This window comes from Bos grunniens, chromosome 24, assembly GCF_055505025.1.
Source record: "Bos grunniens cultivar Pamir isolate PY7600 chromosome 24, Bosgru_T2T1.0, whole genome shotgun sequence".
Classification (NCBI taxonomy): Eukaryota; Metazoa; Chordata; class Mammalia; order Artiodactyla; family Bovidae; genus Bos; species Bos grunniens.
In genome coordinates, this window is record NC_141188.1 from 25,477,669 (window position 1) to 25,501,834 (window position 24,166).

Sequence of the window (24,166 nt, forward strand, 5' to 3'; positions counted from 1 at the left end):
TGCTCCTTCTACTCATCTCAGTGTGATTCCTTCTTTATGTCTCTAGTTGTAGAAGAAACTTTTTGGTAGGTCGGTCTTTTGCACTGATGGTCGTTCTGTAGATAGCTGTGATTTCGGTATGCTCACAAGAGGAGGTAACTCAGGGTCTTTCTACTCCATCATCTTGTCCTCTCTCAAAACATATTATATAATGAATGCAATCATTTTCATAACTCACCTGATTTGTTATATTTGCACTGTCATTCAGTTACATATGTTTTCCAATTTTCCGCTGATCTAGGAAAGCCTTGTGCTGTGCTAAGTTGCTTCAGTCATGTCCAACTCTGTGCGACCCTCTGGACTGCAGCCCACCAGGCTTCTGTGTCCATGGGATTCTGAAGGCAAGAGTACTGGTGTGGGTTGCCATGCCCTTCTCCAGGGGATCTTCCCCTCCTAGAGATGTTTTCTGATTTGCCACCAATATAGTAAAGCCTCAGCTGAGACAACTGGGGAGATTTGACTCTACCCTGTTTCTCCAGTCTGTTAGAAATATTCTCAGGATAATGGGAGAGGAGTAAGAGCAAGCAAGCACACTCAGACAGGAACTTTGTAAGTCTCCGATTGCATCCTTTTTTGGTAACATTCAAATCACTACAGCAAGTCAAATGACTAAGGTCAAAGTCAGTTAGACAAACCTACAAAGTTATATGGCCAGGAAGTGAAGGCAGGAACTTCATTTGAGACTGTAATGCTCTCAATTTTCTATACTCTTTTTCTTAATTTACATATCTTGAAGCTGTTGATTATGTTTCTGTATCTCTCTCTTATTTTAATCATTTATCTATTTCTGTCTCTGTACATATACACTATACGTATAGTCAACATTTCATTAATCTGTTTGGCACAAACAGATGTTAGTGCATATTAATTACAAATGAAATATTCTACATCTTGTAACATTTTCTAAAATTTTTGCTTCTCAGTTTTGGATATAAAAATTAGCTGGTGATGTTTATAGATAATATTTAAATAGGACCCAAAGGCATATTTTTATTAATTCCTTTACTTAATATTATTTATTGCACCATATAACTTACTTGTTAATTTTCTTCTCATTTAATCATATTTTCTAAAAATTCTGTTATAAGCATTAGTGAGTCGTAAATGATTTACTAAGTAAAATGTTAAAGATATGTTTAATTTCCCTTCACTATTTTTTTAGTTTGTTGAGAATGAGTAGACGTATAGAAACACAATTATATGTGCTATCAAATGCATAGATTTATGATTTTTATCTACATGTATATGTATATTCATTTATGTCACCATGCCTCAGGTTAAGATATAAAAAGTTTCCAGCATATAGAATTTTTTTTTTAATTTTCCTTCTCAGTTCATACTTTTCCCTGAAAGAGGTAAGTACCATTCTGACTTCTATCACCATGGTTAGTTTGGTCTGTTCTTGAATTCTGTATAAATGAAAAAAAGCATATATTCTTTTGTGTCTTGATTGCTCTACTTTATAGTAATTCTTTAAAGGTAAAATGATTCTTCCCATTTTATTCTTCTAAATTTATTTCTGATTTAGCAAATATGAGAATAATGAAATCTGAAGTATCAGTGGGGGCAACTTTTGCACTGAAAAATTCTTGAAAGGCTGAGGAGTCGATCACATTAGTTTTTAAGTAATAGAGATAACTAAGATAATATACTTAGTTCCTGCATTTCACGGGGCAGGGTGACTGCTCATTTCTTGCTCAGTCAAAATCTATAGTTTATTATCTGCACTGGGAAATGGATAATATTGAGAGAAGAAAAATTAACTTCAAATGAAGCAAATTGAACCACACATGTATGTTTTAAATGCTGAGACTCCTAACCACTCATTATTGATCTGGAAGATCAATAGAATTCTGATAGGAAACTTGTACTCTCCAGGTTTGAAAGGGTAAAGAAGAATCTTCTTGCTCATTTGTTTGTTGCTTTAATTTTGATTTCTGTTGTAAGATTATATCTTTCAGTTTAATTTGACTCTACTCCTAAAATTAGAGTTAGTGCATGAGAGGCTGGGCCAATTCAATAAGCACACCATATATTTATTGGTCACTAGCATTTATTCTCTTGTGAATTCTTGTTTATCTTATCTGCTCGTTTGTCTATTGGGTAATTTTTCCATTCCATTTTGCATTATAGAATTTTATCAAATGCAAATGATTTACTCTTTAATCTCTTATATGGGTTTCAGGTAAATCTACCACTCTATTATTTTGCTTATGGTTTCTTAAAAAAGTTAGGCTTACCTGTATAACTTGCTAATATTTTCTGCAAATGACATTTTTGTCATTTTCTCACCATATTTTTTCATGCATTTCATATTTTCTCATGCATTATTTTTTCATGCATTCACTGTATTAATTTCATGCACTATAAGACCATACTTTAAAGTGACTTTTATACTTGGAACTTGTTTTCTTCCTACCAGATAAGATAAAGGATTATGTAGTTTTACAGATCAACACTGGTCTTTTTTGTGAAACGTCGCCTAGGAACAAAAATCTCCTCAGCAATTACTTTTCCTTAAGTAAGCCCCTTGTTTTCCTGAACTGCAGTTTACTCCTTTTTGCTACTGTGACTGTCAGGGAGACAAGACAGTAAACAGGGGTTTATATATTTTTTTAATTTTTTAAAGATTTTTTTAATGTGTACCATTTTCCCCCATACTTATTTATTTTGAATTGAAGGAAAATTGCTTCATAATACTGTGTTGGCCTCTGTCACACATCAGCATGAGTCAACCACAGGTATCCATATGTCCCTCCCTCTTTACCTCCCTCCCACCTCCCACCCCTTCCCACCACTCTTGATACGGACTATTTTAAAAGTTTTACTGAATTTGATACAATATTGTTCCTGTTTTATGGTTTTGTTCTTTGGCTGTGAGGCATGTAGGATATTAGCTCCCTGACCAGGGATCAAACCCGCACCCTATTGCACTGGAAGAAGAAGTCTTAACCACTGGACTGTCTAGGAAGTCCCAGAGCTTTAATAATGTATGGTCTGTCCACTTTTACAGCTTCTTCTCTTCTCTTCTTTTTTTCTGCTTTTTAATTTTTATTTTATTTTTTTAACTTTACAATTTTTCTGCTTTTTTAAAATTGCCTTTCCATCCCCGTACTATCCAGGCTCTGAATCAAAGGTGCTTCCTAGGTCTCTCACTTGAAATCAAATCAACTGGTAGCTTATTTTAAAAATTTACAAATCATTCACTTTTTTTTCAGGTCTTTCCATCAGAAACATAATTTTTTTTTTCCTCCCTATTTACTTCTTTATATCTAAGTGGTACTTTTCAGGAGCTCTTTTGGGTTGAAAAGCCTTTAGGAATAGATAAATTCCGTTGATCTGTATTGTTAAGTCAGGAACAAATTCAAATATAATTTAAAATATAGTTTCCCCTTCAATGTGGATAAAGTCAACTGTGTTTTTTCTCTTAGGAAAGAGATAGATAAACTTAGCAATCTGTTCAATTTCTACTGTACATCAATACAAGATATTAATATTAATATTGAGGAGAATGAAGAGGCAGTGACCGAAGTATTGAGAGAAACAAAGTCATCAAAAAATGAATTAACTGCTTTAGAAAAAACTGTAAGTTTTCATAATTAACATTTAAAAAAATACTGACATTAGCTTTGTACTATGGCTACTTGAACTTGTAATTTAGAGTATTTATTTATATATTAATATTGAACCACCTATGTCACTAAGGGGCTTCCTTATTGTTTTTTGTGTATCTCTCTTTCTATTCTCTTTTTGTTTCCTCTAATTAACATCTTTATCTCAATACTTAATGTTTACATTAATAAACTTGTATAATGAGTTTTGATTATCTATTATGATGAATCCCCTAATCTTATATTTCCTTTTGAGTTTTAGGTTATTTTTTTTTATTAGAGTTATAATTGGAATCACATTCACTTATGGATTGTATGATGGGGATATGAAATCTGTATGATGGGATCCTTAAACATAAACATGATCTATCTCTCCATTTATTTGGGTAGTTTTACTAAACTGGACCTTAACCAATTTCTTGGAACTTTGTCAAAGGCAAACTCTGTCTGTGATCATTCTTAGACAAATTAAACCTTCTGTCTCCACTAAATATTAAGTTGATTTTTAATGTAAATACTTTTTTAAAATACAGGTAGTACAGGCAGTATGTATTATTTATATTTCCTTAAGACTGATTTGTTTAATACTATATAGGTAACTTGCATAAATTTTTGGTTTTGGAAAAATGTTTTCTCTGATAGTAGAGTGCAATTCTAAATAGGTTTATTTTGTAAATTGTGATAGTTGTGTTATTTAACTGTTTTATATCTCTGATTTGTTTTTTGACTAATGTATCAATTGTTGTGAAAGCTATATTAAAATATATCTCAGTATGATAGTGTATTTCTTTATTATTTCTTAATTATTTTGCCTTATATAATTTGAAACCATATATTTAGATGAAACTCACTTTAGAATGTTTAAAGTTGATTTTTTTCTTAAGATGTATTTTATTTACATGTTTTCGGGCTACTAATTGCTAGAATTTTTGGAACACATATTGCATTTACTGGATGTGAAGCATAATCAATATCATTAGATTCTTAATGAACAGTTTAAGGGCCATTTGATCTTTTCCTGACATATATTCTATTTTTCATGTTATGTCCATATTATTTAATAATTGGAAGGAATGATGCTAAAGCTGAAACTCCAGTACTTTGGCCACCTCATGCGAAGAGTTGACTCATTGGAAAAGACTCTGATGCTGGGAGGGATTGGGGGCAGGAGGAGAAGGGGACAACAGAGGATGAGATGGCTGGATGGCATCACAGACTTGATGGATGTGAGTCTGAGTGAACTCTGGGAGTTGGTGATGGACAGGGAGGCCTGGCGTGCTGTGATTCATGGGGTCACAAAGAGTTGGACACAACTGAATGACTGAACTGAACTGAACTGAACTGATGTTAGGATAATTTCTCATTAATTTAAACAATAAATGTTTGATAATATTCCAAGTTTAACACACAGCTCTTTCTGTTTATCAGACATCTCTGATTTAGCACTGTTTTGTTTCTTGTTACTAAAGTATATCTTCTATAAGCTTCTTTAGTGAGTCAGAGTTGAAATTCTCAGAATTTTCTTTCTCTGAAAAGTTCATATTTTGTTCTTATTTATGCAGTGTACGGAATATGCACCTGAATTAAGATTGGAGTGATTTACACCACTGCATAGGCAATGTAGAATAATCCAGAAATAAGCAAGCCTGAAAACACTGAAACACACTGGACTGAAGTGTCAGAAGGGATGAGATGGGATAAGGGAGTTGGAAGAAACTGATCTAAAATAGGTAGATTTAGATCCACCCTGTGAACTCGTGGGCTGCAGCACACTAGGCTTCCCTGTCCTTCACTATCTCCCAAGTTTGCTCAAACTCACATCCATTGAGTTGGTGATGCCATCAACCAACCTCATTCTCTGTTGCCCCGTTTTCATCCTGCCCTCAATCTTTCCCAGTATCAGGGTCTTTTCCAGTGAGTCAGCTCTTCCCATTAGGTGGCCAAAGTATTGGAGATTCAGCATCAATCCTTCCATGGAATTTTCCAGGGAATTCCCAATATTCCAGGGAATATTCAGGATTGATTTCCTTTAGGATTGACTGGGGAGAAGGCAATGGCAACCCATTCCAGTACTCTTGCCTGGCAAATCCCATGGAAGGAGGAGCCTCATAGGCTGCAGTCCATGGGGTCGCTAGGAGTCAGACATGACTGAGCGACTTCACTTTGACTTTTAACTTTCATGCACTGGAGAAGGAAATGGCAACCCACTCCAGTGTTCTTGCCTGGAGAATCCCAGGGATGGGGGAGCCTGGTGGGCTGCCGTCTCTGGGGTCGCACAGAGTTGGACATGACTGAAGCGACTTAGCAGCAGCAGCAGCAGCAGCAGGATTGACTGGTTTGATCTCCTTGCTGTCCAAGGGGCTCTCAAGAGTCTTCTCCAGTACCCTAGTTTGAACTCATCAATTATTCAGTGCTCAGCCTTCTTTATGGTCCAACTCTCATATCCATGCATGATTACTGCAAAAATCATGGCTTTGACTATATGGATCTTTGTTGACAAAGTGATATCATGAGATTTTTAATACACTGTCTTGGTTTGTCATAGTTTTTCTTCCAAGGAGCAAGCATCTTTTAATTTCATGACTGCAGTTACTGTCCACAGTGATTTTGGAGCCAAGAAAATGAAATCTGTCACTGTTTCTACTTTTTACCCATCTATTTGCCAAGGGGCTCTCAAGAGTCTTCTCCAACACCACAGTTCAAAAGCATCAATTCTTCACTGCTCAGCTTTCTTTATAGTTCAGCTCTCACATCCATACATGACTGCTGGAAAAACCATAGCCTTGACTAGACAGAGCTTTGTTGACAAAGTAATGTCTCTGCTTTTTAATATATTGTCTAGGTTGGTTGTAGCTTTTCTTTCAAGGAGCAAGCATCTTTTAATTTCATGGCTGCAGTCACCATCTGCAGTGATTTTGGAGCCCAAGAGAATAAAGTCTGTCACTGTTTCCATTGTTTCGCCATCTACTTGCCACGAAGTGATGGGACCGGATGCCATGATCTTAGTTTTTTGAATGCTGAGTTTTAAGCCAAATTTTTCAGTCTCCTTTTCACCTTCATCAAGAGGCTCTTTAGTTTCTCTTCACTTTCTGCCACTAGGGTGGCGACATCTGCATATCTGAGGTTATCGATGTTTCTTCTGGCAATCTTGATTCCTAACTGAGATTCATCCAGCCCTGCATTTCACATGATGTACTGTGCATATAAGTTAAGTAAGCAAAGTGATAATATACAGCCTTGACATATTCCTTCCCGATTTTGAACCAGTTCGTTGTTCATATCCAGTTCTGACTTTACTTCTTGACCTGCATACAGATTTCTAAGGAGGCAGGTGAAGTGTCAATGTTTAACTCTTCTCATCCTTTCAATCCTACTGCTGTCTGACTGAATCCTCTCATTTTAAACTTCAATATGAAAGGAGACAAATTCTTGGAAATTGAGGGAAAATCACTTTAACTTGTGAGTCTAGATAACACTTGATGAGGTGGAATGTAGTAGAGTGCAGACATTGAAATAAAGTATAGTGTTGTCAAATAGTTATGAGCTCAGTTTTCTAATCGGAGAAGGCAATGGCACCCCACTCCAGTACTCTTGCCTGGAAAATCCCATGGATGGAGGAGCCTGGTAGGCTGTGTAGTTCATGGGGTCGCTAAGAGTCAGACACGACTGAGCGACTTCCTTTTCACTTTTCACTTTCATGCACTGGAGAAGGAAATGGCAACCCACTCCAGTGTTCTTGCCTGGAGAATCCCAGGAATGGGGGAGCCTGGTGGGCTGCCATCTACGGAGTCGCACAGAGTCGGACACGACTGAAGCGACTTAGCAGCAGCAGCAGCAGTCTTCTAATCATGTTGAAATTTATCATTTATAAAAATGTCACTGTTAATAAAATATTGTCAAAGGGGAAATTTATTCACTAAACCTAAAATAACCTTTTTTTTTTGATCATTTCTAAAAATGGCATGTCTGGTCCTTCATAACATAACATTATTTTGATGAGATATTATGAATGTATTTACAAGGTTAGTAATGTTTTTCAATTATAGAAATCATTTGTGAACTATCATATTTTATAGAGATGATGAGAGCATGATGAAGTTTAGATATATTTTTTCTGTGTTTGGCTTATTATAAAAAACCTTTGAGCTGTATTTTCAAAGTGGGCATATTAAACACTCAGTTAAAAGCAATGTTGTGCATCATTTCCAGGCATTGTTTTTTGGTATGCAATCGGTACTTTTAGTTCTGGAGGAAAAGAAAAGATTTTTGCTGCCTAATTGCACATACAACCTAACTGATCTTTTAAAATTTCAGGGCATATCATGCTTTCAATTTAGAATCTTTGCTTCATTAATGTACATTTTTCTGTATTTGTATTGTCACTGTATCTAGGAAAACAAATTTTTTCCTTCTCATTTCTACAAACAATAGCTCCTATAAAGTAGAAAACATTTAAAAATTGGTTAAGTACTTTAAAAAAGTTGTCAAGATCAAATTCGTCTTAAATGTAAAAATAAAGCTGCTTTTCTATGATTTTTCCCAATGTTTTCTTTGAAGTCTAATTCTTCCATAGCTCAGGAATTTTTTTTAGTATCATTATCTGCAATTCTTTGTTTCTTGTAGTATTAAAGAAACAGCCACCTACAGTTCATTTTATCCAGTCACTTGATAAAGTAATACAAAAATAACTTTCAAAGATACAGAAATTCTTTGTGATTTTCATATTTTATTGAACAATTATAGGTGTACAAAAATTTAATCTCTAATATACTTTACAGATAAAGGTTGTAAATAAGTGAATTACTTTTGTATATATGTGATATTTTTATATTTTTGGATATTGTCTTTTTAGTAGAAATTTAATATTTATTGATAAATTATTGATCTAGGGTACTATAAGTATAAATCCAAATATCAAAAAATACCTATTACAGTATACCTTTTGATTAACATTTTATCTCAAAATCTTTCAAATTAAATAATTTTGTATTAAAAACAAGCCAGCAATTGCTATTGATGCTATTAATTTACTAAATAGGAAACCAGTCTAAAAAAGCTAAGTGGGATTTCCGTGACGGTGCAGGGGTGCGGGCCCTGCTTCCACTGCGGGGACACGGGTTCTATCCCTAGAAAGTGAACTGAAATTCCTCATTTCATGTGGTAGGGCCAAAACACAAAAAGTAAAAAATGATTTTTAAAAAAGAGCTTGAAGAAGAAAAGCTGAGTGATTTTTCTCCAACAAAGTTGTGTTACAGTGAAACTGCAATACAATTTTTATTATTGTTTTATTCTATAGTTTTTATGAATTATATGGGTAAAATGTGATAATGTGTAAAATTACAGATTGCTAGTTTTTTAGCCATAAGATTTTAATCTCTTTTTATTTTATTGTGTGGCATATGTGTAAAATATAAGTAACAACATCTATGAATTTGGCTTTATTTCAATTTTTATTTTAGAGGAATGGTTCATGTTATCTAAATATTGATTTCAAACATATGCTTGCTATCATTTTAAAGATTTTAAAAGTATTCTTAGGTTATGAAATCTATCAGGAATAGATGATTACTTACACAGAATACTTTGTAAGCATCTGTGAAGATGATTTTAAATGGTTTCTCATTTGACCTATTGAAACAATGTATTATATTAAAATTAAACCATTTTAAAATTCCTGGGGTGAACTCTGCTTGGTTATGGTTTATTGTTCTTTTAATTTACTGCTGAGTTTGATTTGTAATTATTTTATTTAGGATTTTATATCCATATTCATAAATCAGTCTGTATTTCAGTGTTCTTAATTTGTGCTGTATTTGACAGATTTTCTTATCAGGATTATACTGGCTTTATAAATGAATTGTGAAGCTTTTCTTCCTTTCTTATTACCTGGAGAATTAATATAGATTTAAGTAAACTTTTTCTTAAAACTTTAATAGGACATCTTGGTGAAAAATGATCATTGTTTTTATTTTTTTCAATTGTTTGAATTATTGCTTTATTTTTATGGACAGTTGTTTTACTTTGTCATGATTAGTTTTATTAGGATATATGTTTCTCCTTGATATCTCTATAATTTTTGATGGACCTAGAAATAATCAAAGTGGATTAAAATTTTCAAATCTAATATAACATTATATAAAATGTTCTTTTATACTCATCTCTTATTTTTAATTATATGTGTATTTTTCACTTTCTAAATGAAATTGTTCAAATTTTTAAAAATTGAATTAAAAAGTAAAGATGACTCTTGGATTAGCAATTCTACAGTCTTCCAGCTTCTGAAATAGTAATGTATGTTTCTGTAGTTATAATTTTCTTTTTATTTCTTTAGGTTTATTCTCTTTATTTTTACTTTCCACCTCCCTATTTTGAATGCTTCATGTTTTATTTTTGAATCTTACCCTAAGCTACATTTCATTTCTTGTACTTTGCAAGAAAAGCCCTTGAAAGGATTTTCTGTGTTCATTGTTTCTATTTCTCTCCTTACATTCCCACTTTAGATGATTCCCAGTCAGGCTTTCACCACTACACTACACTGTAATTGCTGCTAATGGATCCTATTTCCTTCTTTACGATCCTCATAAAATCTGGTGGAATTCATTACACAAACTATTATCTTAAATTATTTTATACACTTTTTAAATGGCATGAATACTTAATGTTTATCCCTTAAAGTTTAGAATACACTCATGTGAGGAGCAGAAATTACTGATCTATGATCTCACTATTTAAATGTAGTCACTGTTAACATTTTGTTTTATATAGACAGACCTTATGATATATTTTGAAAGGATATTATCATATGCATAGAATAATTGATGACATTTCTCCTTATATAAAAACTTACTGCAAAATCATATTTTAAAATACAACTTTAATGATTGAGAGTTTCTTAGACTCTTATTATTGCACATTTAAGACGTTTTCAGTTTTTAGGTATTGTAAACAAAGCTGTGATAAATGTCTCTAAAACTTTTAAATATTAATATAAGTCCTTATTTTAACAAAAATATTTTAATGGAAAAATAATAAAAGTTGAATTGTGCTAGTGTTAATTCAAGTAAAAGCTATATGCCTTATATTCTGATAAGGCTTACATGATTTACCTGCATTTTAATATTTTTTTTCCAAAATTCTGAAAACTTTTCACTTTGCCCTTTTTACAGCTCACTTTTTAATGAAAATATTTCCATTAATTGAATTAATTGTTCTTATCTTCAGTTAATGTACATGTAGCACTTGTCTCTAGAAACTTCTTTCTCTTGGCTTTTGGAACACAGACTATTCTTCTTACTTTTCTGGAAGCTTGTTCTCAGTTTCCTTCACCCATGTCTCTTTATCTCCCCAAACTCCAAACATCTGAGATTCCAGGGGCTTAGTCTTTTATTATAAGCTTTGTATATCTAACTGTCAACTCAATCTCCCTTTAGATGTTTAGTGGGTATCTCAGGCTTTACTTTTTGAAAATTAAACTTGATGTCCAGTTTCTTCATAACCTGCAATTCGAGTTTATTGCTGTTCAGTCCTTGCAGTTTTTCCGACCAAGTCCCTCAAAATACATGTTAAAATTATATATTTATTTATGTGGAGAATTACTTGTCCAAAGATGCATATATTCAGTTTTCATAGATCATTACAATTTTTTTCCAAAGTAGTTATACATTTTCTACTCAGACCACCGTGTGTGAGAATTCCAGCCTCAGATTAGCATCATCATCTAATATTATCTTTTATTTATCTTTAACTATAAGACTTTTGTTGAATTTATCCTGTTGTGGTTTCAAATTTGCATTTCTCTGATGACTCATGAGGTTGAGAATTTTTAAAGCAATTCACGTAGAATGTTGTTTTAGTCTATCATAGTATTGGACTCATATTTCTCCTCCACATTATGGTTGTGACCTTCACTTTACACCTTTTAGATACTCAATTATCTTATCTGAAAAACTAGATGTGTGTTAATTTAATATGTTAATACTCTACAGGAGAGATTAGGGATTAAGGTGTTGATTAAAGGGAAGGTACTTCGTTCAGTTGTCAAAATTATTCACTGAATTAGTTCAGACCACCAAATACACATGCCTGCTCTCAGATTTGTAAATGGATGATCAACCATTTTTCTCTAATATGGGATTTTCTAAAATCTCCACTCTCCTCTTGAATTAAATTAGAACTTCATGTCTTCCTGGGTGAAAAATTCATGGCTTAGGAGAAAATTTTCTGGGAAGACATTTTGTACTGGGAGAGCTCTGTATCAAAAAAATAGAGACATCCTTGCAAATGGAGTCACACAAAAAACTAACAGATAGGTGAGATAATGACAATTTTGTGGGAATGAGGATTTGAAAGCATTCCAGATCAGTGGAATGCTCTGGTGGCTCCCTTTGGTGGCTTCCCAACTGATGGATTTCTCCCTAATAGATTAATATGATATTCAAGATTAATATGAGCCTATTATTATATAATAGACTCAGACTCATTGGTAAAGAATCCCACCTGCCAAGCATGAAATGCAGAAGACCGGAATTCGATCCCTGAGTCAGGAAGACCCCCTGGAGACGGAAATGGTAACCCACTCCAGTATTCTTGTCTGGAAAATTCCGTGAACAGAGGAGCCTGGTGGATACAGTCCATGGGGTTGGAATGAGTCGAAAGAAACTGAGCACGCAAGGCTATTATGAACCTGGAGGGAAGGATTAGGACAAGTTCAAACGCACAAAGCTCACACCTCTCACTCAGATTAAACTGTTATCTTAATAGGTGCTCCCCATTTGCTGCAAGCCTTCTTTCAATTTTCAAAGTTCTGAAAAAGCTAATTTTGGCTTTTTTTGAGCCAGATTTCTCATTACCTTTATGGAGAAGAGCTTTCAGATGTTTTTAATCCACCACATCCACCGATATCCTTCATGAGGACTAACTATATCTCAGATTTTTCTCAGTCTTAACTTCTCCTTCAGTGTTGTTTATGTCGTCTTTTGCCACACAACTTTTGTAAAATATGCCATTGGATACATCACAAATCTTGGTTTGTTTGGAGAGGTAACATTCTCTTTCAGTCCAAGATTATGCAAATAGAATCATATTGTTTAATTTGTACTGTTTTTGTGTTTGTATTTAGGTTTCCTCAATCTGAAATTTATGTTTGTTATGAAGTCAGTTGAATGTGAAATAGAAATATCACTTTTTTTTTCTTTTAAACAGAAGTTCTATATTATTCTAACCCATTAATTAAATAACTTCTTTCTCACTGAATTCAAATACTTTAAAAAATGAATTCAGATTGTGAGGCTCTAGTTTTTCCTTCTTTCTTTATTGCAATGCCAAAAATAAATACTCCTTTAATATAGTGGTATTATAAGATGTTTTAATATCTGGTAGCAAGTTTCAAATATTCTTATTTTTCAGATACCTCTTGTCTAGCTTCACATACATTTCTTCCATATGAATTTCATTTCATGAAGTTTCAAAGGAAATACTCCTTTTTATTTTGTCTATATTAATTATGGGATAACTGACAGTATATTAAACATTTCTATGAAATGTTTTTTCTTGACATGACGTAGTGACTAAACAATAACTGCTACTGCTGCTGCTAAGTCGCTTCAGTCGTGTCCGACTCTGTGCGACCCCATAGATGGCAGCCCACCAGGCTCCCCCGTCCCTGGGATTCTCCAGGCAAGAACACTGGAGTGGGTTGCCATTTCCTTCTCCAATGCATGAAAGTGAAAAGTGAAAGTGAAGATGCTCAGTCATGTCTGACTCTTTAGCGACCCCATGGACTGCAGCCTACCAGGCTCCTCCATCCATGGGATTTTCCAGGCAAGAGTACTGGAGTGGGGTGCCATTGCCGTCTCCGAAACAATAACAACAAGCTTCTAAATAAGAATTTTTGTTTGCTGTATTATAGGTCCTCCCTTTTGTGTTGAATTTATTTCCAAATATTATGTTTTTGAGAAAAGTTTTTAAATATTGTTGTAATGCTTTTAACAGATTAGTACCTTTGTAGGTAAACACTATTAATTCTCTTATGCTATCTCCCCCAAATTTATTTATTGTGATCTTAAATAGAATATTTTACCTTCCTAGGTATTCAATCATACCATCTAAAATTGAAGGCATATATTCATATTCAGTATTATACTAGTAACATTTGGTTTCTTTATCCACTTGGATTTAGCTAAATTTCACAAAACATGATTAATAACAGTGGTGATGAAAGATAATGTGGCCTCATTTTTGAGTTCAGTGGGCGTGGGTTCAGCATTTTATGATTTATTTTGATATTACATGTTGGTTCTTTATATTTGGGTATGTTTTCCTTTTGCTAGGTGAAAAATTATGGAAACTAGTGAGTTTGTCAATGGCTTTTTTGTGGCATTTTGGCCATCTTCATGTTATTTTCTTCTTTAATTTGTTGATAGGAGTATTGGCAATTTAAATTTTCTAATTTTTATCAATTCTTAAAAGTAAAATACGTTCTATCTTATCAAGATTAATTATTCATTTTAATACTGTTAGACTTGCTAAATTGTATTTGGAATCTTGCATCAGTTTTCATAATGGAAACAGCCTGCATTGTTATTTTATAATATTTAAATTAATATTTAAGTTACTGTAGTTGCATAATTTGAAAGATAATTTATTTCTTACTTTACAAAAGAATGGAAAGCACCACAACTTATTTTGTGTATGTATGTATTTTTTCTTTAGCTAGATGATTTGAAAAGGCTTTATGATCAACTACACTGGAAGAGAAAAATTTATGAAAGTGAATATTTGGAAGTACTTAATAATTTTTATGCCACGGTAAGTTGATGTTTCCATATTTCCCACTAGAGCTTCATTCTGTTTTCCCAACTACTATCTTACACAACTAAAAGTAATTTCATTATTACACATTTTTTTTCTTTTTAAGTTATGTAAACATGTATAAATGATTCTGTTTTTTTTTTAAGAAATCAACATGGGATACTGAACTTTCTAATATTGCAAAGGATTTTTCTGATATTTCAATAGCATGTTCTCAATTGGTGGAAGAAAATAAAAGACTCAGTACTGATATTGACACTGTACTAGGTTATATCAATGACAGGTAATACCGCCAATATGCTTTTCATTCTTATGTAACATATCTAATATGTTAAATATGATAAATGACTTCATCTTGTTTTCCTTCATTTGTGGGTGGTGTAATGGTGTTTGTGTTTATGATTAACTCACATTTTATTTCTATCCCAAATGTTGCTCTTTAATCATTCTGAATCCCTTTAGAAAAATTAACATAGTGAAAAAATGATCTTATAAGAAGTTTTACACTCATTCATATCACTTCCTTTTAACATGTTCTCTTATACTCAAAAAATACTTTAAAATATGTCTAATCAATCTCATGATCTCCTTCAGTCAATACTCAATTCTTCCCTGAAACTGATAAACTAGATTTCTTGGCTCAAAAACCTATGAATTTTCTTGATTCCTCTTTTTATTTCAACCCTCATAGTCAACATGTTAACAGGAAATGTTCCACATACTAAATAAATTTTTAATCTGTCTGGTTCATTCTACACCAGAAGAACTTTGGTACAAACTGAACTTATGATGTTTTCCAAAACTGGTTTTGTGTAGCATCGGTGGTATAGTGGTGAGCATAGCTCCCTTTCAATGCTGATTTTCCTGCAGTAACTATGTTCCCTTTTTAATGCATTATCTACATTATGGTTAGTGCATTCTTTTTTTCTTCTAATTTTTAAACTAAATATGATCCATTTCCCTCCATACTTACACTGATTTTAGCAGGGTGAGGGGACAAAGGTCCCACCTTAATGTATCCCACAAGGTCCCTCAGTAGGCAGGTAGGCCTGGTTCTGCAACACAAGGTTCATCCTTATTCAGTTCAGTTCAGTTCAGTTCAGTCGCTCAGTCATGTCCGACTCTTTGCGACCCCATGAATTGCATCCTTATTACTTGGTTCAAATATAGTGTCCTTACTTCAGCTTCTCCTCCTTGTTACTTTTTTTTCTCCAGCCTCTAAGGTGTTTTCATGCTAATTTCTTTTCAATAAATGCTATTCCTTTAACTTCTACTTAGCAAATTGCTGTCTATCCTGAAGATTACAGCTGAGGAGTCAGTTCTGGGAAGCCTTCATTGATTGTCCGGTTAAATCCAGTTCCTCTAGTATGTGTGTAGATGGCACATTTTCTCTTCTGCTTCATATCACTTGTCAAATTTGCAGGGTTTTTGTATGTAAATATTTGACTGATGTCCATCTTCCTTAACAAATGGTAAGACATAAGCCATGGCCATATTTTCTTCATCACTGAATCTTCATCATCAAGCATAGTTCCTGACCCATACTATGCTGCTGCTGCTGCTGCTAAGTCACTTCGGTCGTGTCCAACTCTGTGCGACCCCATAGATGGCAGCCCACCAGGCTCCCCTGTCCCTGGGATTCTCTAGGCAAGAACACTGGAGTGGGCTGCCATTTCCTTCTCTAATACATGAAAGGAAAAGTGAAAGGGAAGTCGTTCAGCTGTGTCCGACTCTTAGCAACCCCATGGACTGCAGCCCACCAGGCTCCTCCATCCATGGGATTCTCCAGGTGAGAATACTGGAGTGGGGTACCAGTGCCTTCTCCCCATGCTATGCTATCCATTATTAATTATTGAAAGGAGGGGAAGCAGAAAGAATAGAGAGAGGTGATGATGATACTGGGCAATTGTATATGACGTTTGATACGATTTCTTTGTGCTTATTTTATCTTTGGATGATAGAATGAAACCGTTTGTAAAATTCATCTGTATGTTAAACATACTATTTTAAAGAAAGCAAAAAGAACATTGTTTTTTAAAGGATAACCTAAAATTGTAGCTGTATACTTTATTAAGAAAGAGAACCAGAGGAGAAGAAAAGTCTGAAAAGTTGGTAAGCTAATGACAAGACAGCTTTGGAGGAAAGGAAAAGAGTGTGAGAGTTAACTTCATTAGATTATCCAGCAGTAATGAGCATCCGCCAAGACTTAGTGGTTCGTGCATGCTACATCGTTTGTCATGTCTGACTCTGTGTGACCCTATGGACTGTATGCTGCCAGGCTCCTCTGCCCATGGGATTTTCCAGGGAGGAATACTGGAGTGGGTTGCCATGACCTTCTCCAGGGGATCTTCCTGACTCAGGGATCAAACCCACGTCTCTGTCTCCTGCATTGGCAGGTGTGTTCTTTACCACTAGCGCCACCTGTGAAGCCCAGTGGTATACAAGTATAAAGGTCTATTTCTCATTCATACTGAAGCTGAGCTGTGTCTGCTGTGTGTGCTTCATGTTATTTCTGCCTCTTAGATCCAGGTGAGGGATCAGATCCTTCTAGGGCATGTTGCTTTGGTAGCACAAGTGCATTAGTGAGATCACTCAGTGGCTCTACAGCTTCCATAAAAGATGAAAAATTTTACTTCTGTTCATACTCCATTGACCAAAACAAGTCATATGGCCAAGTCCAATGTTAACCAGGCAGGAAGTCTCATCTTAAAAAGATAGATAATGAACTATTGGGACCAATAGTACAGGAAGTGGGAATGTAACCATGGTTATAGAGAAGAATTTCCATAGTATACATTATGCTTGTTCATGTAATACCTTAAGATGTCACTTACTACTTTTTTTTCTCAAATTTGTATCTGAAACTTAAAATTAAATCAGTGATTTTAGCAGCAGATTGAGAAGAAGCAATGTTGAAGAGAAAAGTGGTGAAAGGTTTGCAGAATGAAAGAGAAATTGAAAGATGTGCAGATAAGATCATAGCTGCCATGTGTCTAAGTAATGTTCCAAAAGAAGAGAAAACAAAGGACCAAGGCAAAATGTGATCACATAAGTCAGCAGTTCATATGTCACAGAAGTTCTTAGGATAATCTTGTTTTTGCAAGTCTCTTACTAAGATAGATAGATGCAAAAATACTCATTTCCAAATTTCATTTGCTTTACTTCCAAGTCTTCTAAATCATTTTATGATTCTTTGTTTTTTGCAGATGTTTAAAGCTTATCTTTTGCTTCTTAAACATGATATGAATAGTGATTTTACAATCTATGTCTGATAATGTAAATATGTGTAATTTTGTTATTTGCTTCTGTATCTTATTCTTCTAGCTGATGCTTTTGCTGTCTCTTACCCTTGTGTTCTTGGCTATCTTTAATGTGAGTTGTCCATTTTCTTTTGGAAACTATATGTGGGAAATCTTTGAGTCCTAGGGAAAAGTTGTTAATCATTTGCATCTTTGTATTTTTGAGAGTGGTTCTGCTTTTCAGTTTGTTTCCTTGGATATGCCCAAGACTTTTTTTTTTTTAATTTCCCAAACTATGATATTCAAAGCTCCATTTTATCAAATTTCCAGGGCATTCAGAGCAAAAGCATCTTGTATGATCTTTTTAGCACCTTGATTGTAATGCATTTTTAGTGTAGAGAAGAAAATGTAAAATGTACAAAAACAGACTGAAAACCTAAAATCATGTCAATAGAAGTAATCACTATTAATATATTGCTATTTCTTTCTTGATGAAACTGTGTGTTTGATTTTATTCCCATCATGGTATAGTTGAATTCTTGTCATATTGTTATACAGATTTCAAATACATCATTTAAATATCTAAATATCTATACAAAAGTCATTTTATATGGGTGAACCTTAATTTTTGTGAGAATTACTCTAATATTTAGATTTTATTTTTATGACTTATTTTAAATATATATGATTTTTTGTTTAGAAATATTTCTTAGCATCATTGCTATTTACAAATGTTAAATAGATTTATAGGCGAAGATTGGCTGTAATACTTTGAAGTTCCTAACACCTCTCTAAAACTGCTTCCCAGACTCTACCACTTACTGAAGCTGAGCAGTACATGAACTTGTTGCACCTATGCTAACATGAAGATATTAATTAAATAATTAAGTATATGATCTATTGTTCCTATATAGTCCATTTATTAAATGGAAATATTAAAAGATAGATGCAATTTTCAAGAAACTTTGTTCAGTACTCTGTGTATAACAAATATCTGCAAGACCTTTCGGTGATGATGATGGTATATGATTACTTACCTTGGAGTAGCAGTGCATAATTTAATAATTTTGTCTTTCACATAAGCCAGCATCCATTTACCATGGCCCCCTTGTATCTGGGACTTTTGATGTGAGCACATAATTTTACTTGATTGCTTACTCACATGACAGGCTTCAGCAACCCACGTCAAGGAAATAAACTTGTTTAAGATGACTTGAAGTTGATTTAGTTTGCTGAAGTTAACTGTGTGGTATGAATTTCTATATAGCCATTTTCTTACATTTAAACTCTGTAAAATATTCTAAATACCTACTTCTAATGCTCTACCATACCTCAAGCAAGAAAATGCCACTGTAACTGCAGTGAGCCAAAGATGGGCTTGATCACTGAGGGAAATGAGCAAAAGGCTATTGAACACTATAAAGACAGACTGATATATTTTATGAAATATGTTTATCAAGAGTTAACAGGATGGTAATTTATTTGCAGAGATAGCAGTTAGAATATGATTGAAATTGTTGAACAGCCTAGAATACTTAGAATGATCCCTAGAATACTTAGGGTACTGTGTTTTTCATACTCGTGTAGCTATATCTTATCAGCCTATTAATCTGAGTTACTTCTTAGGAGTAGAGATATAGAATATGATTTTTTAAGCATTTAGCAGCAAACTTTTGAATGAAAATGCTTAAGCTATTTTGGTTTTACTTTATTTTTTAAGTTTTCAGATATTAAAAGAGAAAATGGTGTATGCCCTATTCAAACTTAACTACTCAGAGATGCATTAGCCTACTTTAGACTTTTTAAAAAGGGATTGAAATCTTGCAAGTAAGTAGCCCTTCCTGTTTCTGTTCTCTCCCTGTTCAGAAGCAATCAAAATCTGAATTTGGTCTCTATTAAAGTACGTATTAAAACTTGGATTCTCAGTTCTTAGACCTCCAGATTCCTAACCATCTTGTCTTCTACCTCACACGAACCATCTTGTCATTTCCAACATTGGAGTTACCTGCTGATCTTGATTTTAAGAATCCACTCCCTGACAACCAGAACCTATCTCTTCAGCTTACTTCCTCTCGTACTATGTCGCTGCAGCAATTATATGACCCTTTATGATGATTAGTCTCTCATCCCTAGTGTATTTGTATATCCCCTTCTTGTCTTCCTTCCTTTTATATACAACCTACTTGTAATCAAAATAAGCATTCATTTAAAATAACTTCCAAAACTTTGTTTCTATGACCTGAAAGTATATCTTTGGACTAAACCAGGATCCTAACAGTTGATTGTGGCTAAGAAAACACAACTGTGCTAACTGTCATCATGGGTGGATACTGGTTTGGTGGACCCTAAAAGGTTATACAGGAGAAGGAAATGACAACCCACTCCAGTACTCTTGCCTGGAAAATCCCACGTATGGAGGAGCCTAGTAGGCTACAGTCCATGGGGTTGCAAAGAGTTGGACACGACTGAGCGACTTCACTATCACTTTCAAAGGTTATAGAAGGCGAAGCCTCTTTATGAAAGAAGGAGCGTAAAATTATAATACAGAGGGCCCATAGCTATTTTAATGTCGCTTGACAGAAGATAAATTATATTAGAAAAGGAAAAATAGAGAAAACAGTCTTATAGACTGTTGTGGTTATAATATCTCATTTTTGCAAACTTAACAAAAACATATGACCATGTAAAAATACCATTAGGGGCACTCAAAGGACTTTTTAAGGGCTAGGGGTCAGTTAGAGGCCCTCATATTTAAGCTTCATTAACATTGGAATACATTTGCCCTTGAGTATAACTTAAATTCTATAAGTCTCAAGCGATATTTAACACACCAAGAAATTTCTAGACACTTCAGTTTTTCTGACAACTGTTTCATATCTTCTCATTCACCTCAATCCTAATATGCACATTACCTCATTTTAAGCTAATAATCTCCCATTGTAATTCATAAAGAACATACATGCAATTAAATGGGAATTACCTTTTCTCTTACCAACCTATTTGCATCTGTCTTCACACATTCTGATACAATAATGGACGACTCTTCTGTACAGGCGGAAAAAGCAATGGCACCCCACTGCAGCACTCTTGCCTGGAAAGTCCCATGGACGGAGGAGCCTGGTGGGCTGCAGTCCATGGGGTCGCTAAGAGTCGGACCCGACTGAGTGACTTCACTTTCACTTTTTACTTTCATGCATTGGAGAAGGAAATGGCAACCCAGTGTTCTTGCCTGGAGAATCCCAGGGACGGGGGAGCCTGGTGGGCTGCCGTCTATGGGGTCGCACAGAGTCGGACACGACTGAAGTGACTTAGCAGCAGCAGCAGCAGCTTCTGTACAGGAGTGCTCACTACCAATGTACTTGCCACATGGACGCTATTCTCGCTTAATACACTCAGAGGCTTGACACAATTTTTTCCTCTTTTCCATGAATTATTGTTATTTTTCTCTATTTTAATACTTTATTAACATTGTATAATATTGCTCAGCTTATAAAAAGCAAACACAAGATAAAGCAGAGCACTGCATCCCCAAAATGCCCTTCCATTCTTTGTGAGAAAAATCTTATTCAAATAGACACTGCTGTTTCCATAAACTCACACCTCAGTTTCTATTCAATCCATATTCATTCAAACAAGGATTTTCTCAAGGTATCATATTCTAGATCTGAAGTGATTTTTTCTCATTAGTTTGAAAGTATTATTCATTTTATTCTTTCATTTAATCTTTAAACTATTGTACACATGTAAGGTGTATATCATGATGATTTGAATGTACATAAGTGAAAGTAAAGTTGCTCAGTCTTATCTGACTCTTTGCGACCCCATGGACTGTAGCCTACTGGGTTCCATTGTCCATGGGATTTTCCAAGCAAGAGTACTGAAGTGGGTTGCAATTTCCTTGAATGTACATAGTGAAATGATTATCCCAATCAAGCTAACTAAGACATTATCTCATGCAGTTACCTTCTGTGTGTATGCGTGTGGTATGAAAGTGAAGGTCACTCAGTGTGTCCGACTCTTTGCAACCCCATGGACTATATAGTCTCTGAATTCTCCAGGCCAGAATACTGGCTATTGAGATATACAGTCTTAGCAAATTTCCTGTATTTAATACAGTATTATTTTTACTACTATTAATTATAATCATCATGTTTTACATTAAATCTGAGCTTACCTGTATTTCATTTAGTTTTGCTTGATAAGACATCTGATGATATTTGGATATCATTTCTTTGTAGATAATCTGTTTTTTTCTGTCTGGGAAGTTTAGAATTTTCTCTTCGTATTTTCAGAGTTCTGAAATTTCACAGTCGCACACACATCTACAGGGGTGTGTGTTTCTGGGTGTCTAATATATCCAGTTTAGTACTAAGTGGGACTTTTCAATTTAATGACCCATCCTGGTTTTCAGTACTGGAAATTTTTCACATAAAATTTTGTTACATACACCTCCTATCATTTTATTTAAAATTTTTTCAGTGTTATTGAGGTGCAAATGACAAAATTGTATACATTAAAAGCATGAAATGTGACGATTTGACATACATATACCTTGTGAAATAATTACCAGACCTCAGTGACCTCACAGAGTTACTTTTTTGGTTTCTTTTGTAGTGGCTGTCCTTAAGGCCCTAACTGCTGCTTTGCTTTCCAGTTCCATTTCTATTCTACAAAAATGGTTACCTCATTTGTGAGTGTAACTATATATACTTTCTGTATTTTCTTATATTGTATGCCTCAGTGACTTGTATTTGGAACAAAGACAGTACCCAGTGTGGGCAGTAACTGCCATAGAACCTAGTGGACAACCGGTCTGTGGACAACTAGTATGGACAGCTAATATGGACATCTAGTGTGCCATCGGAGAAGGCAATGGCACCCCACTCCAGTACTCTTGCCTGGAGAATCCCATGGACGGAGGAGCCTGGTGGGCTGCAGTCCATGGGGTCGCTAGGAATCAGACACGACTGAGTGACTTCACTTTCACTTTTCACTTTCATGCATTGGAGAAGGAAATGGCAACCCACTCCAGTGTTCTTGCCTGGTGGGCTGCCGTCTGTGGGGTCGCACAGAGTCGGACACGACTGAAGTGACTTAGCAGCAGCAGCAGTGTGCCACAGAATCTTGTACTTCTCTGTGTCTTTGAGAATCTTACAGTGATATTAGTGTCTTACCTTCCTTTTTTCCCTACCAACTCTTTTCCCTTAGCTATTGGTTTTCTTTTTGAGAGTTTTAGTTGTTTTCTTTTGTTGAGTTTTGTTGTTTCTCTTTTTCATGGGCTGAATTTTTCTTGAATTTTATTATTCTTGGTAGCAATGTTATGTAGGATTAGAAAGGATGGGTGGCTATAGAAGGAAATCAGTGCTCTGAAATTTGAGCATCTTGGTTTGCCAAACCTTTCTTATTAATATGCTTTTTCTCCTAATATTGAGCACAGCTTAACAATTAGAAGTAGCCTTCAGGAGAAGCAGGAAAAGAAATGGAATTTTGGGATGTATTTTTTCTCTTAGTTTAGATTAAGTATATGGTCATTTTGTATTTTTGGCAACATAAAATACGATTTTGTTCCCTTTTATCATTATTAAATATATTTGCCTCAATATATCCTCTTTTGGAATATATCAATATTTATGCTTTGTTTATTTTTTTTTTACAGTATAAGGAAAAAATCAGAGCTTGAGTCCGAAATCCAATCTCTGCTGAAAATGAGGTCAAGAAATGAAGAGTTTCTTAAACAACTATACAACGAAGCTTATAACATCGGTGCTATTTATCACCTAACCAGATTTAAAACAGAGGAATTAGAACAGAAAGTAGCAGAAGTGAGAAGAAAATTCAAGGTTTGTGTCTCTGTGTTCTTCTTAGTTATAAAAAGGGTAATGAGCCTGAACTTTATTGATTCAATATTGATAGATTTTCATTTAAACTGTATTAGTTTTTTTCAGAAAAGTCACTCCTATAAATCAGAAGAAAAATCAACTTTTCTTTAGAGGTCAGCCTTAATAGAAGAGAAATGGGGCTCAATGTAGCTAATCAACACTTGTGCCTACTCTTTTCTATCACCAACCTTAAACTAGCTGGATCACCAGAAGAGAGTGCTGCTTGGTTCAGTTTCCTCCTACATATCTAACATGTAAAATAGTTTCTGTCTCTGGCAGGAAGAAAGGACGATGGGAAGAGTACCTACATTAGACCTGCAAGTTATTAGCTTCCAGAGCACCAAGCGATTAGTTGACCACAGCGCTGTGAAAACAACTGCTTATAGACCTCAAATTCACTCCTAAGTGAGAGAGATGACAAATAGCCACTCCCTGCCACTTGAAATAGAGACTAGCAAAGTCAACTTCATTTTACCACACCTGAAGGACCACTTTAACAGGCTACTTTTGTCCACCACACATCACATCCGAACCTCTCCCATCTTTGACATATTTTTGGTGGGGGGTGGGTGGCTGTCCTGCGTCTTTG

General features: G+C 34.6%; 1 protein-coding gene across 1 annotated transcript in view; it reads left to right on the forward strand.

The window, feature by feature from the left end:
- Positions 1-23,982, forward strand: part of CCDC178 (coiled-coil domain containing 178) — a 63,125-nt gene extending 39,143 nt beyond the window's left edge. Inside the window, exons 8-12 of the mRNA XM_086372363.1 lie at positions 3,471-3,624; positions 14,361-14,456; positions 14,606-14,742; positions 23,355-23,538; positions 23,857-23,982. Coding sequence (XP_086228489.1) covers positions 3,471-3,624; positions 14,361-14,456; positions 14,606-14,742; positions 23,355-23,538; positions 23,857-23,982 — 697 coding nt within the window. The remainder of the gene's footprint in view (positions 1-3,470; positions 3,625-14,360; positions 14,457-14,605; positions 14,743-23,354; positions 23,539-23,856) is intronic.
- Positions 23,983-24,166: the final 184 nt, after the last annotated feature.